Raw genomic sequence first — 20,371 nt, forward strand, 5'->3', positions numbered from 1 at the left:
AAAGGTAAAACGTCTAAAATGTATGCTATTGGATTCTTTTGTATATTATAGTTATATATAAGGACACTCAGTGTGCCTTTCCAAGGGGTCTAGATTACTGGATACCAATATTAAAATGATCAAATCTGAATGTTTCCGCGATACGTTAAAAAAGGTTTAGTCTTGGTCAATTGTACGACTTTTAAAAATACTTTTAACTCCAACAGTTCGGAATATATATAATTGGTTAATGACTAGTCTATTATGTAATCGGCAGAACAAATTGTAGGCATTGTTAGCTTATTGTCTAGATTGCTGTGACAATAACCGATTTTAATCATTAGCGGTAACGGAAGCACAGCTTCGACTGCAGGAATCGGTAAATACCACGTCTAACCGCGGTATATAAACGGTTTTCACTCCATACTACGAGGACTGTGCTATACAACATACTAAATGTTACCGTAGTGATTAGTTAACGCGCAATGTACGTATGATATATTATTGTGAGATATAACACAAAACCAACCGTAATAATAATACAATTAATCGATAGTCATTTAAATTATTGTAAAATACGATATTATACAATCATTCAGAGATAAATGTATATAACATTTTAAATGATAATACACACATCAGCGTGGATTAGGTATCGGTACTTAATATGCTTTATATTATGTATACAAAAATTCGGGGCGATGTTTTTATTTCGATCCAACAGACAGAGAAAGCCCCTCCGGTCAACATGTCAATTCCATTTCGTCGGACCCGCGAGAGATCGAAAACCACTTACTGTACAGGTCTCCGGGTCGCTCGTTTATGTGAGTTTGTATCTGTGTGAGCGTACCGAAAATGACTAATGAGCGACGTGTGTTCACTCGACTTGCGGTATAAACTTGAAACGGTATACACACAAGTCACATATACACACACACATAAACACGAGTGTGAGGAAAGGAAGGGAAAAAAGGAGTAATATTGTAATAATAATAAAACTGAAAAAACCTTGGGGCGGCCGAGAGGAGAATGGCCTCTGATTATAATAGTGTAATAGTGATGATGAACCATGAACCTGAAGCCGCGCTTATATATTATATGAGTGTGTGTATATAATGTATAATTTCGTCTGCTGCCGTCGCTGCTGCTGACCTCTACCGAAAAACACATGTCACTTCTGAAAACGCACTTCTTCCGATAATTACACGTAAGTATAATATTACTATACCTATACCTATATCAGAATCCGAATTGTTATAGCATAACGCCTCACGCCAAATATACCAGCACGAGAGCAGCATACCTATGGGTGTTGTTTGTTTGTCTTTCTTCTGTTTCTATATTATTTACACTCAGGATGATTCTCCGAGTATGGTCACCCCTCTTTTTCCCATTTAATAATACTTATATTCAAATGCTGTTTTGTGTTGGTTAACCATTTAAAGAGTGTCCGGTACTCGGCAAACTATGACATATATTAGTTTACATGATAAATACTATGTGGAAATCACCGGGCCCTTTTTACTGTTAATAATTTATTATTATTATTTTTTTTTTTTTGTATTCAGGGGTCTAAAATCAAAATAAATTTATGTACCTATAGTTTTAACTTTTAGAGTTATTAAACATTGTCTAAGGGTCGACCTAAAGATTAAATAATGTTCTTTTATAAATTATTAACTAGATTTAACATTCAGTCCAATATTAATTATCTATTAATTACTATAATTAGCCCTATATATCTTCTAAATATATTATAATGGTTTTTATCCTCAATAGGTACATAACATTTGATTGAAAAAATTATACGTTTATAATTTACATTGTAGAAAACGACTATTCTTAGTTGAAAACCATAACCTTATAAAAATCGAAATAGTTGAAAATATTGTCTCTATACGTATATACGATTAGACTATGAAAAAATTAAAGTAAGCAAGCTTGGTGTTTAATTACTGCCTGTATATATTTCACGCATAAAAATGAAAGTGAAAAATATATTTAAACTGTATACTGTTATTAAAAAACGTAAGCATTTATAAAATGATAAAAATTTTTCAAAAATATGATAAATTAGTAATGAATTCAAATTATTTATAATAAAAAATATTTACAAAAAGGATAATCGGTAGTTTTTTAGATATCGAGTGTTTACTGTAAATCCTGTTTATATAATCACTCTATGTAAATGCCTATAATATGAGAAAAAACACTAGCGCCGGTAATGATTTTAAAAAATAACAACGAGTTATCGGGTTTCAGATTAATGGAAATATTACCTGAACGTTAATAATTCGTATAAAAAAGTGGACACTTACCTATCATATTTATAGGTAGGTTGCACGCGTATATTCGACGTTATATCATATTAATTCATTATTATTATCGCCCTGGCAGCTGTGACGTCGCATAAATAATGTTGTGTTCTAAATCTTACAATTGTATCTACATTTCGAACGCGGGTTGTTGAAATAACGTCAAGATATGAAATTCGAACACGTCGCGCGTACATATTAGAAAAACTATAATAATAAAATTTACAACCGATGAGGATCAAGTGTTTATGAGTAACTACCGATTCCAGATGTCGGAAGTAAAAAATAATAGTTAATGGAAGACCCTAAAATGCCGCAAACCGGAAATATTAAAATTAATTATTGCGTAGTATTGTTGAAAATATTTAAATAAACTGCAGTCCCTCCCTTCTTTAACTTTGGCTGAATAAGTGGCAAAACGAGAACGACGATAAACCAATGGTATGATAAATTTTTAGCGTTATTATTTTTTATGTTATTATGAACATTGTAAGTAGTCCTTACTTGAGGTACGATTTTTTCAGTGTATACCCTATAATTGTAATGGAAATTAATTTCAAAAACGAACAAAGATGTTTCCCACATTTTGTTACTTTTAATTAGTAGAGTTTGTGAAAATGTATAGCATACAGTAAAATAACATTTACTCAATTAAAAATTAATGGACCTAACCCTAAGTTGTAAAAACTACATTTTTTACTTATATTCCAAAAAATAATAATACATTTTTCTTTACCTTGTGCATATTATTGCTTGAATAATATTATTGTATCAAAACAGAAACGACACCACCACTCAGTGCGGTAGACATATACCTACATAAACACACTCGCACAGTCACACTAGAGAATTAAGATGTTCTGACAAACGAAATGAAACTGTAATAATATACGTCAGAGTTTCGGTCATAAAACTAGTATTTAAAAACCTTTGGTGTCATAGTATATAAAAATACGGTCGGATTTTGGGGTCCTATTGTTGTGGGCATGCATCAAATACGAGGACGGATGAGAAGGAAAAAAAATAAATATGAAATAATATTATATGGTCAGCCGTCGTTTGGGGTAGGACCTTGAGAACTGTGGGACATATACACAAAAAAACTAATAATCGATCCACACACAACATGCATACAAACACACACGCACATGCAAGTCGGGTTTCGTGCTGCGTTACGGGACGTCGCGAGTCAAAGGAGCCGACGGACGACCGGTGTACCCGCCACTTCAGGCCCTTATCGAATGATTTATACGAGCGGTTCTGCTCAATATATATATGTAATACTATAATACGTGCACTTGTAGCCTAAATACGGTCAGTCTTCGAAGTTATTCAACATTGCGCATAATAATATTATAATGAAGAGGAAAATCGACGTTCACTTAGCAAATCAGCACGAATTTAACGTTTGTTTTATCGAGTTGAAAAAAAAATCAAAATATCGAATGTGTAGATTCGGCAAACGACAACGATGCAAACCGTATAGACCGGAGAAGACCCGTATAAAATGTGTCCTCCAAACCGGACTTCGTAAAGGTCCTGTCCTTGAACGAAACCGCCGTCTGGACCGACGGAGAACACAATATTGTAGCATGATATACATATACATATTACTTACAAAATACAAACATGTATATATGAACCATAAAATAATGTCATTGATAAAATCGTTTTTTTTTCAGAACTCGTATATTTTGTTTTGGGAAATCGCCACGTTCTCATGCGACGTAGAACTTTAGGGAGTTCCTAAACGGACAATCGCAATATAAAATATGAATTAACGCAAGTAGATAAATTCTTAATTTTATTTTAATTGTTCAGAACAAAATGTAAAAAAGATTTTAAACGTTTTACTTTTTTTAAATTTTGTTAATTTAATATATTATATTATTATTAAAAAAAAAGTATGGAACGCGAATACCACACAATCTTATGTATAAGCTGAAAAAATAACTAAATATGATTAAATCTACTATCTTTGCAAAAATGGATTATAAAATGGACAATATTTTTTATTATTATGGGTAGATAGCAAACATTATTACACTATCAAATAGAATTCAATAAAAGTAGTAATATTTAATATTTAAAGAACTCGTTTATAATGTATTTATCTATCTAATTTTGGTTTAGTTTCTTATTTTGTTAAAATATTTTATTTTAATATACCTAAAACAAATAATTTTCCACTATTAGAAGGTGCGTTCGATAATTATAAGTATGTTTTGTTGAAAATGTGTGATCGTTTGAAAACTAACTCCGTTTTTGTATCGTTTCCGTTGATTGATGTTTTGTTCTGTAGCGTTTATTATCTTGGAACACGTCAGACCACGCTCTTTATTCCTTATTGTTGGGACAAACGTACATAATTTAAGACATCATTTTCAATGACGTGCCCTTTTCGTTTTTTAAATACAAATTAAGGCACCTGTCGCACCGCCAGGGAAAACGATGATACTGTAGTAAGTTTTAGTTTTTAATAATTTCGTCTCTTTTTCAAGGATAACGGTTTTTTTTTTTTACATATGTTTTCATTACAATTTTTTATGGGAACATGTGTACATAAAAATAATCATCTAACCACATACACGCTAATTTAATTTATTCGACAATAACGGGTGGATGACACGAATCATAGGTATTAGGATTTAGGGTACGAGACATACGTTTCGAGATACATTACACGATCGAGAAAAATAATATTAGCATATAATATAATATGATTGATGATCTAAACGACACAATACACTAAATCAGATTACGCAGAGACTCGCGGCGATGACTACAATAATAATCATAGTATATAACAATAATATCATGATCAATGCGACCGCATCACGACATTATCGTTACCTTGCAACTTGATTTCCGTCTCCCAGAACTTTTGTAGCTCTGTGAAGTATTTGTCGAGTATGAAGACCTTAGAATGGCCCACGCTGGCCATCACACCCGAATCCGACACGGTGGTAAGTGTATAGGTAGATGCGTGTGTTTCTCTAAGGAACTGCAGCCGTCTTCGTTCGTCGCCAAGTCATCGCGGTTCGTGCCGCAAGTCACTCGTCCGAATTACGTATTAGGTTTGCTTCTCAGCTTGACGAGAAGTCACCGACTTCATCGCAAGAATACTTGCACATAATTACACTATAAATTACGCAAAAAAAAAAAAAATTACGAACTGGCACGCCGGACGGACACGATCGCACAACGCGGCGGACGGACACGGACTGCAGCGGCAGCGAGAGAGCTCGGGGCGGCGGCGGACCGACGACCGCGGGAGGATTCTTCAACTATCGAGCACCGGCGGCGGCGCTAACTATCGATACATGGCGTGTCTAAAAGGTAGGCGGCAGGACGTGCAACTATATAGGCAATAGGTAGGCAGGTATATAAGGTACACCAGCTCGTCGCGTTTCCATCCCGAGTTGTCTCGTTATTACATCTGTGGTCCGCGTTGCTCGCTATATTTTTACTGCTACTCGGCCGCGGGGGTTAATCAAAATCAAGGTCATTCGTACCGACTTTCTCGGTTTGTTTCTTTTCGTTTATTTTTGTTTTCCGGAAATCACATTGTAGGTATAGCAAGTGCGCATAATAATATACTGCACAGTGTTGTGTATTAAGCACTTAACGGCTTACCATATACCGCCGCCGTTTCGGATACCAATGCGACCGTTGACCGTCGCGACAGTACGCTAATGTATTATAACGAACGCGTAAACAAAACACAAATACGAAAAATGTATAATATTCATTGTATGGACATTGGACGTTACATTAAAACAAGCGATTCAATTTTTTTTAACGAAAAATTCCCATTTACAGATAACAGCTTTCACGCGATTCGGTTTACGGCAACATAATATGTCTAATATTGTCTATAAACACATATTTTAAGATAATTATATTATCATGAAAACTAATCAGAGTTGTACGTTTATTTTACTACAACAAAAATTGTATGTAAAAACAAAAGTGTTTGAAGTTATCGTATTATATTACAATGGTATTTATCATACGCATTATAAATTATAATATATAATGTGTGCAATGATTATTGGTTACCTATATAATATCATACACCTCCATTAAATCATGATAATAATCGTAAATTGTTTAAATGCTGAAATAAATGTGTTAATATACTGCATATTTACAACTATTTTTACTACTTAATGTTGATTTATTTTAAACGGTATTATTAAAAATATAAGAGTATAACCAATAAGGAAGAAAACACTCTTTGAGCATGCCACTTGCCAACTTCCACGTTTTTTTTTTAATGTAATCCACGAGTCTATGATTTATAATCAATACTTAATGTTATAGTACTATGATATTTAGTTAATTGTCTAATTGAATCCAGTATGACAGAGAAAATATAAAGTTAGTAACACATTTAATTAGTTTAATGAAAATAATACACAGATATGTAGGACAAAATTTTTTTTCATAAAATCAACAATAATTAATGTTGTCCCGTGTCCGTAAAAGCAAAAAAATTCTCGACCATCGATTGGCAGAATGATGGTTATACAAATAATGGGTATGAAAACCTGAATACACCAAAAGTTTACTAAAGAATGTTAAACTGTATCAAATTAATAATTAACAATATAAACTCGAATAATTTATAAATATTGTGCCTACTTATAACTTAGATAATTAATTATTATTTTTATAATTTTAACTGCGACAATTGATTTATAAAACACTTAATAAGGCTAAAACAATACGTATTTCAAGTTTATAGAAAATTTTGTAAATTCTCGGCATTCAAAGAATTGTGATATAGAAGAACGTAAAGGATCAATGAGATTTATGGATCATCGAACACGTTCAATATTAAATGTTTATTTTAAGATGGATATATGTATAAGTGAAGATGGAGAATAATAACAAATTCTCATATAATTGGTTAATAATATATTCTTTTACTTGATCAATTATTTGTTGAATAAATTATTTAAATACAATTTTTAGAGCATTTCAACTAAATTATTTTTTTATTTCGTATTTGAACCCGAATAATAAGATGCACAGAATAATGCGTTTACATTTCAAAGAAAATTATTATACATAAAAACTTTTAAAATTAAAGATGAATTTGTATTAATTATAATACTATTTAAGCGCCGTAACTCATAATATTAAGATTATTTCTTGTTATAATTAAAGTATATTATATATATATCTTTATCGGCGTAGCAAGAACATCAATCGATTTAAATTTAATACGCTCAGAATCTAAAATCGTATTATTTATTTGTTTATTAATTTATAAAAAATACATAACCATACACACATACACACACAAGGATAAAACGTGAAAAATGAATACATTTATAAAAGAAGAGTGTTGTGGATAAATACTGTAACGTAAGTCCTTAACGATATTTTGGAATTTTGGATGACGTTATGTTACATATTTGATATTGATAATGATAAATAATTAAGTGTTTTTAGAGCGCACGCAGTCGGGGTGATTATCAATTAAGTTGTCACTTTATCAGATTTCCAACAAATGATTATCTCATGGTGTGTAATTTGATGAAGTTTTCAGTATGCATAATAATTCGTACTTCAATAAAACTATTTCAATTAGATAATTGATTGAATACTTTTTTGTCACTTGGTATTAGCCAACAATATTGGTCTTGCTTTTTAGTTTTTGGAGAGGAAGTATTCCATCGTCCGAATTTAATTAGGATTACCTATTTCTTGGTTACATTTGAAATGGGGTGTATTGATATCTGATGTTTTTCTGGTATTATGACGATATTTTTGATTTTTAAAAATGAAAAAACTAGAATGTTCAACTTATAATAACTAGAATTATATATAGAGTAAGGTTAATATAATAAAGCTCGATCTATACATATAACACGTATAAGTAATAAAATATAATATACTTTTAAATAATATTCGTGTCAAATCGCGAAATATTATGACTTTAATTTTGAAAGATAATTTATGCAATTTATAACATCGTGTACTTAAGTATATAAAATATATACTAAGTATGTACAGAAAAATATTCAGTAGGTACTTACAGGTTACAGACAAACTTTAGGAAGTATAGGCTTCGCAAGTTTGAAGTTTGATCGTCCGCAACGGTTAAATGATGTTAATATACTAACAATTACCCAAACAATTATCTGGCGAACATCAATACGATATTTATATGGTACGACGAAATGGTACAAACAAAAAAATATTGTGTACCTATTGGCTATTAAGCATTATTATATGCATATAAATGATAATATCATATTACATAGTTTATTTATATGAAATATTTTATAAAATATATATATTATATATATTATACATGCGTGTGTGACGTGTGTGTAATGACAGGACTAGACAATATCTTAGGAAATACAAGGAATTTAAGACTTTTTTTAAATTTTTTAGAACATGATTACTATTTTATGTTTGTTCTTATATACGAAACTTTAAAAACACTTTTTATTTCCTAAGAAAATTTGTGGTTCACAAAGTATAAAAATTATAGGTAACGCTTATAATTTATATTCATAAATCATAATATTATATATTATAAATATGCGTCTCGCAGCGTCTATATGCATGCAAAGTATAAATATAATTTTTTTTCACAATATACCCATTTTGACGAGGGCGGGTTTTTAAATTAGATTTATCCAATTATTTTAGTTTCATGCGTATTGCACACACACACACACACACACATGTATAAAATATTATATATATATATATGTATCTTTAAAATGTTATGTTATTACGTATTATTTCGACATTACACACTCTGTTGCTTGGTAAAGCGTATTTATTTACTATACACACAGAGTAAACCTATATTATATTATCATACGTTGTAAACGGATACGTATGATACGAGTCGACAAACGCATATTAATGTCAGTGGACTTATTTAAACGAAAAACCCCTCGTGCAATAAATAGCGAAAGCTCAAATGCATTTATCTGAATTTATCTATATTATATAATAATGTTTCTTATATGAATTTTTTTGTCATTTTCCGTCCGTCGTCCATCGGTAGACATAGAAGCAGACAGCGCGACATAAAAGAATTATTACTATAATATATACCCATTATACATAATAATATATTCCTACATAATATTGTATAAATATATACAAAATGTGTTGAATAATATTACGTCCTTTATTATTATATTATATATATATATTATGTTATTGTATGTGTTCTGCACGTTACAAGTCGACAACGAATACAATTGAATGAATATTGTACACATTGTATTGAAATCTTCGCGATATAAGATATACCTACACCACTTCAATACCTTCTACATTTTCTTTTAATTGAGTGTAATGTTAAGAATGTTGAAAAATAAATTTTGTTTATTTATTAAAGTAAAACAGATAAGTAATCGTATTAAAAAAAAAAATATATTAATAAGATAAAATAAACCTCGTTTATGAATGAAAAGAGCGTGTATATATTATATGCCATAATATATATGTGTGTGTGTGTGTGTGTATGTACACGGGGTGCATTACGGCATAAATAAAAAAGTAATCGACAACGATTTTGAACACTAAAAAAACGATTTAAATGTTAATTCAAACAACGCTATTGAAATATATATATATATGTTGTTTTACGGTGTATATGCCTATTTATTGTGTGTGAGTTATGCGACGAAATGAAATACATATTATTATAGGCCTATATATATTTTAAATGTTTTCTATAATCATACTATAATCGGATACCTATAATATCCACTTCCAAGTGCGTATTTTAACCCGTATCAAACCCGAAATACCTTATGTACACACTATGTCGAACGGACATTCCCATTATAATATATTACATTAAGTATTTTATGTTGTTCGAACACCGCGCGATCATGCGATAAAAAAATTGAGTTATAAAGCCTACAGAGTTCAGTATATACGATACATTTTACGGTATTCGTACTTAACGTGTCGTTATATTATATAGTAATAACAATAATAATAATTGTCACGGGTATAATAATAATAATATGATATACTATTATATTGTTAAGCGCACTGCAGACGCGCGGAGAACATTTGGCGCGCAATAATTTTGTGACCGATTCGATTGTCCGTGCCAATTTTTTTCCATCGTCTTGGCGCTCTTCGACTGCCCGCACCATAGGTCCGATTTTTTTCTTCCCCTCGTTCGATCGTTTCTCGTTTTTTCGTCATGGTCGCGACGCCGCACGTACCTATAAGTCTGCGCGCGACGGAAGAGACCGCATTTGTCGACCTTTTCGGAATGCGCATTAACGGACTCCATTACACGCGTCTACTTATTTACGTATATACCTATATATCGTGTACGTACAAAAAAAAAAAAAGAAAAGGAATATCAGCTTTCCACCGCGGAAAAAGGAAAACCAACGTTCGGTGGTGTAATAACAATATACCTACAATATGATATATGCCTAAACGCAGACGGAAAATATCGATGTTGCGCTGCGAGACGGCGGCAGCGGCAGTAACTAGAGACGACATCGATGTTTTTCGTATCTGCCATTATATACACCTGTCCAGGGCCACACATACACGTATACACCAGATCACCCGACTCGTATATATATATATATACATACATAGGTACCTATACCCGTACACACGATGATATGAATATATGTGTGTGTGTGTGTGTATACGGCGTGTGGATGTGAGAATCGGTCCTGTGATGTTGCAGAGGGGCAGGCAGCAGCAGCGTTGGGAGGACGGTGGGGACGGCGGCGGCGGCGGCGGCGCACAGACTCCTATAGAGTCGGGTACGAAAACAGGTTTTGAACAAACAAGAAATAAAACATAAAAAAAAAAAGAATAAAAATAATAATGAGAAAGAGAACATAACATAATACCTGCGCCTTGGGTATTTCTTCGAACTCTCTTTCACCTCTACCACGGGCCGCCGCCGCCGCCTCCGTGACGGTAGAACCGAATGGAGAGAAACACCTTATCTCCTCCCCACCGGCCTTTCCTTAATATTATATACATGTATGTAAACGCGCGCCTGTGTGTGTGTGCGTGTGTATACGCGGGGAATGTTTATACTCGTATAATAGGCATACACGAATATCGGATATACATTATGTGTATGGGTAGGTACGAGTAGCCGTATATATATAATATAATAATATATAATACGACTGTTTTTACTGCATCGGAGGCTGTGCAGGAGAGCCTCCGCCGAGAGAATTATCGACGTGCCACTACAGCACACCACTATATAATAATAATAATAATAATATATAATGTACGATGGACGACTTAACGGTTTGCTGCCGCGACTTTCGAGGCGATCGCCGCGTTTTATTTCTGTCGCGCGCGGTCTCTGCAGCAGACCGACGGGTTCGACGACGACGACTATCGTGGCCTTTTTGTCCTCGCGTCCCGCCGGTAAACTGTACCAGACCGTTTGGCCGAGAAGCGACGAGTATAATACTAAAACGCATAATTGTACACGAATTTTCACGACCGTCGACCACCGACGGCGTAAGTCGGTCGAATTCGAGTATAAACAGACGATGACTGTGTACTATCATCATCGTCATCGTCGTCGTCGTCGTCGTCGTCGTTATACGTGACGCGTTCGTCATTTGAGCACTCCAATCGAGGGAATCGTCGTACCGCTCGAGTCTCCGTGACCGCTTCCGATCGGACGAAATTAATAACAAATATAACCCGTAGAAAATATGCGTAGGTGCGGTACACGCGGCGAATAAAATAATATAATGCGTACGAGTCGGGTACGAAATTGATTTCCCGAAGACGGGTATGTGATATTATGTACGTTTTATTGCCACATAAATAACATTTTTCGCGCGCACTCGCCTATCCGTACGCCGCGTATAGGTAATTATAATAATAATAAAATTGATGGATGCGTCTCGGCCATCGGTTTAATAAACGAAAAACGGAATAATTTCGTTCCGTTCCCGCAGAATGTACACATTATGATATGCTTTCACGAGGATAATTATTTCTCACTAACGCGAGCGCAGTATATATTATAATATACCCCCTCACGTATAAGAAAACCGCTGCAAGTCGTTACGCGTCGGGTTGTTCAAAACAATAATTTTTTTTTTTTTTTTTATGTATTCGCTCGCGTCGTCGTCGTCATTATAATATGGTGTTATTAATCATTATCATTATACTTATGTATTATAGGTACGTGCCTGGCGTGATGTATAATTAACATCATTATCCGCGTGTTTCGAACACGCATGTGCATAATATATAATATACCAGATGTACTTGTGTGCATTATAATATAATGTGCGCGCAGAGTCGTAGGTATAATAATATTATGTTAGTGTAAATAAAACGCAACTCATGCGACACGCGCGGCGCGAAGAGCTGTCTATGGCGATCTACCGATACAGATTGCACAACCCCGGTCGTTTGCCGTGCACATTGCTGATGTCGAGTCGGCCGATTTGTGGGGAGGGATTGTTTTTAAATAAATACCGTGTCGATAAAAAACCAAATTCCGTACTTCCACATAATACATCACACCTAATTCACACAATAATAATATGATATATACAGATCGTTTCCATATTACCAAATGCAGTGTTAATATATTATTAGGTTTGTCGTATACATTTCTCATCACAATTTCACTTAAATTCTTTAATCACGCGTTTATTTTTTAATTTCTTAGTCCATTATCCCTGTAAATTTCTATAACATGAAAATCAATTATCTAACGATTACGCGAATAATTTAATAGATTTAGGGATGATTTATTTTGAAGGAACGTAAATCCTTGTCAAATTTGCAAAATCTTCGAACAACGCCAGTGATGTGTTTTGTCTCACAACCATACACAATGTATTAACCAGATATAAGTAATCCGCAGTTTTTAGCACTATTGCGGTACCATTTCATATAAGCGCGTTAACTATGACTATCCTACAATAGTAAAACTAACACCCATTTAATTAACAACTCGATGGACAACTTTAAATGCTTATATAAAAAAAATAATCGTAATCTTAATTATGATCTCGATATTTTAAACTGCTGTAAGAATATTTTAATATTTTATTATTTTTTAATATTTTAATATTTTAATATTTTAACATTTTTAACAGTGATTACACCTTGTATATTTAAACGTCAAGAGAACGTTCAAAAAGTAATGAAATATTATTCAGAAAATGATGCCATATTATACAGACTTAAGTTATCATATAAGATCCAAATTACAGGTATTTACAACAAAAACAGAAAGTTTTGTCAATAAGTGGTGTTGCGTATTTTTGAATTTTACCATGTATTGGTGTAATGTCTGTAATTAATTTTTAATATTATTTCGAACTAAATTCATAATATCTCATTTAAATATCAAAACTATTAAATTTACAGTAACTAATACTGATGATGGCGATTAGCGATGAAATACCAAAAGCTGTAATCGTGACACGACATCTTCAGTACGTATTGTCTACGATCTAAAAGTATTAGATGTGGAATGTCCGATATTAATAACACTGTTAGGTGTCGAATACCCCGTGGGTGTCAAAAGTCCGCGAATACCCATAAATCACCCACAATATTAACGATTAGCCCCTCACTCCAATATTCGGAGTGAGGGGCTACATTTTTAAGATACGACGCCTACGACGCCTATACTGAGCAAGGGCGTCTACCGTATATTTTTTGCACCTGTGTCTCGAAACCGTAATTGCGTGAATTGCTTATTATATTATGAAGGTACATTGTATATAATAATAATAATAATACGTATAATATATAATAAAATGGCATAATATACTGCAGGTGCAAATGCATATGAATGAAAATTCGTTAATAACGTATTATAGTTGGTGTACAGTGGTCAATGATATCACTTCGTGTGGCATAAAGTATAGACCTCAGACACATGATATAAATATTACATGACATAATAATATATTAATAGCTGCACGCAATACACCCGCCCACTAATATACATGCAGGGAGACTCACTAGGTCCAATCTCGCTCACCCCGTTTTTTACTTTAGTAACGCATTAATTTAAATTCTGGTTTTTGTAATTTTAGAGTATGCATTTAAAGATTACATATTTAGATACTTAATTTTTTTATAACACTTAAAGAATATCCGATAGGGGTAAAAACTTTATTTTCAAATGAGAACAACATTTTTTTTTTTACGTATCTGAGCAAATGATTTTTATTTAATCTTGATACGTTAGTCGAATTAATAAATGCTTTGATTTTAAATTAATATTCCAATTTTCAAATGTACTATAAAACTAAATTCGAACGAGCTGTTTCTGAGTTAGTTACTTGACTTTATGTACTAAAAGTATATAAGTCCGTGATAAAATAGGTTAAACGATATTACGGGCTATCTGGAGATTTGAAAATTATAGTTTTTAATATTATAATGTATAATAGCTTTAATAACATTTTTTTTTTAAAAAATCGTAGTATAATTTAAGTACTAAACTTGAAATTATAACTATTTTATGCAAAACCATTATAAATTAATGTGCCTACAGTCCTACAATCATTAGTACATACAAAGTTAAATAAATCGGAGACTACTCGTCAAAATTTTAATTTAGATGCATCAACATTTTCAAAACAATCTTCTACCGAAACAGTAAAAAAGGATGGTGTAAATACGAATTTAAAAATAAAAATGGTTATTACAAAATATGATTTTAAGAGAATTAAACAACTCAAAAAGCATAATTTAAATAAACACGCATTGGCGTTTTATTAAAGGATAAATAGGAATATGCAAACGCAGTGAATATAATAATATACATACACATATAATGAGTTCTTATACGATTTTAACGGCCAAACTTAAGATTCTCAATATTAACCCGTCACACACACCGTGCAATAACATATACGAGTATTATACCGTCACATAATATTATAATGACGCGTACAGGTGGTAATTTAATTTTTTCGACATCATCGACCGCTGTGATAATACGTATAATATTATTGTTTCAGAACATAATATTATCGTCGTGCGTGCCCGCGGTTCACGTATCACGTTTTACAAAACGGACAACGATAAATAAAAAAAAAAAAAAAAACCACCCGCTGTTTACGTATTTCAATACTATGAATAATATTATTGTGTACGTGAGTGTACAGGATGTGTATAGGTACCTACACTGTGTCTACTATTTTCCGGCCGCGCGAGTACCTCTATCTCCGCCGTCGTCAAAATATAAAAAGTCATCGTGTTTTAGTAAACCGACGCCGCCGCTTTACTATTGCTATCGCATTTTTATATTAATGTTATAATATTATGTTATCATTACTATTTCACTATGGATTGTACATAAGTGTGTTACTGGCGGATTAGATGACGACATCATGTTTTTACGTGTTTGTGATTGATTATCTATAAATCATATAATATCGTAACACAATAATAGTTGTACCACTCTATTCATAGGAACCGAACGATTCCCTATACCAACGTATTTTCGGCTTCTACGATACATCGCCTAAATTATTCCTATACTGTGTACTCGTCCAGCCGAGACTTAGTACATACACTATAGGTCTCGATATGCTGTACGATTAGAATTAGTCTTGCATCTCGAATCACCGGACTTATAGTCGAGTCTATAAAATACTAAATATACATATACACCATACATAGTGTAAAAATCTTCAACAAAATAATTTTGTGTAAACGACAAAATGCCGCAAATCAGAGTTTTCCTTACGTTATTAATTATTATATATACTTTTCAGTTTTTATCTCGAGCACGGCCGTAATAAAATTGTGATATATCAACATTCAACGCCTCCGTCGTATGTGTGTTATGCTCATTAGCTATAGGTACTTAACATACCTGGCATCTCAATTTTTTTCTAAACTATAATAATAATAAGTAAAAATACTACTACAAACTATTCATTACGTGTATGATTAACTGTAAAGTATAACATTTAATAACATGCTGCCTATACTCGACCGATCAAATATTATATATATTAAATCCTACTCGTTTCGTACTTTGCGCGTTGTAAATACGTTTACACAAGAATGGTTTGATACATATTTTAGGTATAATTCGTACATAATAATAATACAACGTTAGAAATACAAACTCGTAAGGTGATATATGGTGATACTATACAACGTACTCTAAGTAGCGTAGTATTAAATCGATATTATCGTAAAATAACTGCCATTATAACATATATACCTACTAATTACTGAGTATAAAATATAATAACGTGAGCAATGTATTGAAAATCGAACAAAATATGTGCGTTTCGCCGTCAAGCAGAGTCCGTCGTTACCAAATTTAAGTACCTACAAGATAATTCTATATACGTTTAAAGCGTACGATTTTTATTCCATTTCAATAACCGATACGGTAGTATTCAAATTTATTGGGTTAAGTTTTTTTCATCGTGTAAAAGAAAAGCGTTCGTTCATCGTTATGTCGGTTACGAGCTGCACTGTCGTCGACCCAAAGGACTTTAACGACGGGTTCCAGCTCCTATATATCTGCAGCGCTACGTCTATGGTAAGTGGGTTATTGACATTTCCAGAAGGTCTGCGCGGCGGCGATATCACACAGTGTCCGCGAACAGCCTTCGGCGGCGGCCACGGCTAACTGGTTTCCACGACCCATGTGTGTTGTTATGTGTACTATTACTATATATTATTTATTATTTATTATTTTCCAAAACGAGTTTTGCGGATTAGAAAAATGGGCCTAAAACACGATTACCCGGGTACCGTAATAAGTAATCGTAAAGGGTATTTTATTCATCGGAAAAGGTGTCTGAAAAATAAATAACAATACAAACGTGTCAGCCGCCACTGCAACGTTATAAAATAAACGGAAAAAAAGATGCAAAATTGATAGATACACTGCAGCCGCAGATACATATAGTATATTATGTATTACTGTATACCGTACGCGCTCCGTCACGTATATACTTGTTCACACCCGGATGTATGCGGAATACTGTCTTTGAAGTATTGACGACGATATTATACCTACATCTATAATTCGTGTGCGTTCGCTCGCGAAAAGTGATAACCGACAGCTGTTTGTGACATTGACCGCAAAGCGTATCTTTAGAAGCATTAACTAGTTGCATACGTCCGCTACACGAATTGCAAGTACATTTATCTATAAAATGCGATAATGGATAGTCACATATATATATATATATATTATATAGGTACTTATATAAATTACCTATAATATTATGATACACTACGAAACTCGTTTCAGACAGATTCCCATAGGTTTGATTAATTATTTTATTAGTCTTTCTCGATTTACGTGTTAATGGTCAATGGGTTGAAACATGCATAGAGTGATTCACTAAGTTGTTCACCCAATCGTTTATCTTCAATGATGAAGATCCTGAGTTATTAAAATTTAAGAATAAAGGATATAATTTGTTTGATTTGTCAAAACTGTCGGAGAATAATAATTACGGTAGTATAAAATAAATATTTTATATTCAGTGTAAGAACTTGTTACTTGAACTATTATCTTTAGTACCCAATAAACACATAATAAGAACTTAGAAGCATTTCGTTCACATTTAAATTTAGATTCATAAACATTTTCAAAAAAATCGTTTACCTTAGCAATTTACAGTAGAAAAGAGTTAGGGTTCATCATTTTGAAAAAGTGTGTATACCAGTAGTACCACTGCGGGACACTCGTTAAATGGTTAATATAATTGTAATCGTATTTAAAAATAAAATTTTTCAGCAATTAAAAAAATGCAAGGTTATTAGATAAAAAAGGCATAAGGTGAAAAATGGTTTAAGTATCACACAGCACACGTTATTACATAGAAACTACTTATTGGAAAGCGTATATAGTGTTGGGATTCGACGTTGTATATTATATTATGTACGTATATTGTACACGATAATATGGGAACGCTATAAAGTAATAAACGCACTCATATTATAATACAGCTGATGTGCTTCGAAGACCAGACAAATAATAAAAAGACCACACACTTGTGTATTGGTTTTCTGTCTCTCGCTTGTTACGTGGATGCGTAGTACCCCATGTATGAAGGGTGGTGATTGGTGTCTCACACACCAAACTAGATTAAGATATAAGGAACCGTAAACAAAATCAAATCGGTAATTATTTTCTGAAAAGAATAACATATGATAATATTATAACATATACGGTATACTTACACAATATACATAAGAGGACTGTTTATAGATATTTTTATTACTATTATTGTTTCGGGTATGAGTCATGTTATGAGAACCGACGAACCCTTTTCGTTTTTAAAAAAAAACATTCTCTAGACGGGTAGGTTTCCTGTAAACACGATTGTCTTGGATAGGACGTCTCCAAAGATTGATTTTACGTTCAACTGCACGAAACTGGTTATTGTTGTATTTTTATTTTTAACGTATTTTTAACGTACACACTACATTTATACATGGCATAAATAACGTGTGATTAAAAATGTGCCGTACATAAATTAATTAGATTTATGTAACGTGAACATTTTTCTGAAGTACTTGTTTATATTTATCGAAATTTGATATTGAAAAATCGTACAACATGAGTATTTTTAATACAGCAAAGAAATCTAATTCAACACAAAAGGCCGAATGGGATCCACGGATACGGTGTTTCGAGATAAATGTCTTGCTACGCCCCACTCAACTAATTCAAAATCAGCTGAATACTATTTTTTAATCGTATTATTGTATTATTAGTACAAAATGTGGGAAAAAATCACGAACCCACTTCTTAATTGAAAATCTCATTTGACGCATGACAAGATACAGTTAATTAAAACTCCTCGGTGAACTTTGGTTCACGAAGAAAAATACATTTTGGACTTGTGCCAAACTAAAGAAGTTGTACATTAGTTGGAATGACCAATACTGAAGCATATAATAAAATGCATAATATACGAATTATAGGTGTACGAATAGTGTCTCCCGTAAATTAAAATTAATGTCAGTGTGATTTTTGACGTTGAAAATTTAAATCATATTTTAGTTTATCGTTCTAATGCGACGATACAATTTTTCCAGGTGTAATATGATTGATATACCTGTTATATCGAAGGAATAAATGAGACATACTTAACGGCATCAGTTCATGCAAATAAAAATGTTTATCGGACTCAAAGAACCAAGTAAATGAGAAAATACGATTTTAAATAAATTAACACCCAAATACGTTATTAATGTTTATAAGCTAAAATTTATGAGGCAAATCGTATACATGAATAATATATTTAAATTTAATACCATCATGCCTAAAAATTGTTATAAATTATAATTAATATTCAACTAAAGCTGTTGACGCCTGACTGTTGTTTCGCCCGTCGTGTTGTCGTTTATAATTTCATAGTAAAAGAATATTATACTATAATATATATATATACTATTATATAATATTATTTATTTATTATATCATCAGCGTTAAAAATCACATACACTTTGTGTAGACATCGATGGAATTTCGTCTAGTATAAAAACGAAAACGGTATAATAATAATATTTACTGTTTGTCTGAAAGTCATTTATTGGCGGACACCGTTTGAACAAAATAATTCAATAACTGTTGCTCTGCTGCGACGGCGAAGAGTTTTTCACGATGTCGGTGGTGCGTAACAGAAGTACGATTATAGATGTCCTCACACGAATGCGCTTGGACACGCGGTAATGTATTTTATGGGGGTATTAAAAAAAAAAAAAAAAAAACTGAACGACAACTGAACGATCTTATTAATATTTAACAGTCTCTTTGTGTTTGCACGTAGGCATCTACACACACGTGCGTTATATACGTCCGAGAAATCGCGGCTTAAAACGGAAAAATAAAAACCGGTAGGATAAATGTATATAGGTAGATGTAAAGTATATAGGTACGCGCGTAGTACACATAGTGAATAATATAGTATTTTGTTTGCCTGAGGAGACCTACGTAGTACAATGACCATACAGTGGTATATATTATAATATATTGTACAGTGTGTCTATCTATCTATCTATTTATATATATATATATATATTCAAGTGGCATTTATGTGCGAAAA

General features: G+C 32.6%; 1 protein-coding gene across 4 annotated transcripts in view; it reads right to left on the reverse strand.

The window, feature by feature from the left end:
* The window catches only part of LOC113553759 (unconventional myosin-Va), a 67,213-nt gene that overhangs the window by 22,716 nt on the left and 24,126 nt on the right, over nt 1-20,371 (reverse strand). The window contains exon 1 of one of the 4 annotated variants that reach the window (XM_026957265.1): nt 5,148-5,500. The exons of the other annotated variants lie outside the window; for them this stretch is intronic. Coding sequence (XP_026813066.1) covers nt 5,148-5,238 — 91 coding nt within the window. The 5' untranslated portion in view covers nt 5,239-5,500. Of the gene's footprint in view, nt 1-5,147; nt 5,501-20,371 lie in introns of those variants that run through there. 4 annotated transcript variants of the gene reach the window in all.

This window comes from Rhopalosiphum maidis, chromosome 2 (genome assembly GCF_003676215.2).
Source record: "Rhopalosiphum maidis isolate BTI-1 chromosome 2, ASM367621v3, whole genome shotgun sequence".
In the NCBI taxonomy this organism is placed as follows: Eukaryota; Metazoa; Arthropoda; class Insecta; order Hemiptera; family Aphididae; genus Rhopalosiphum; species Rhopalosiphum maidis.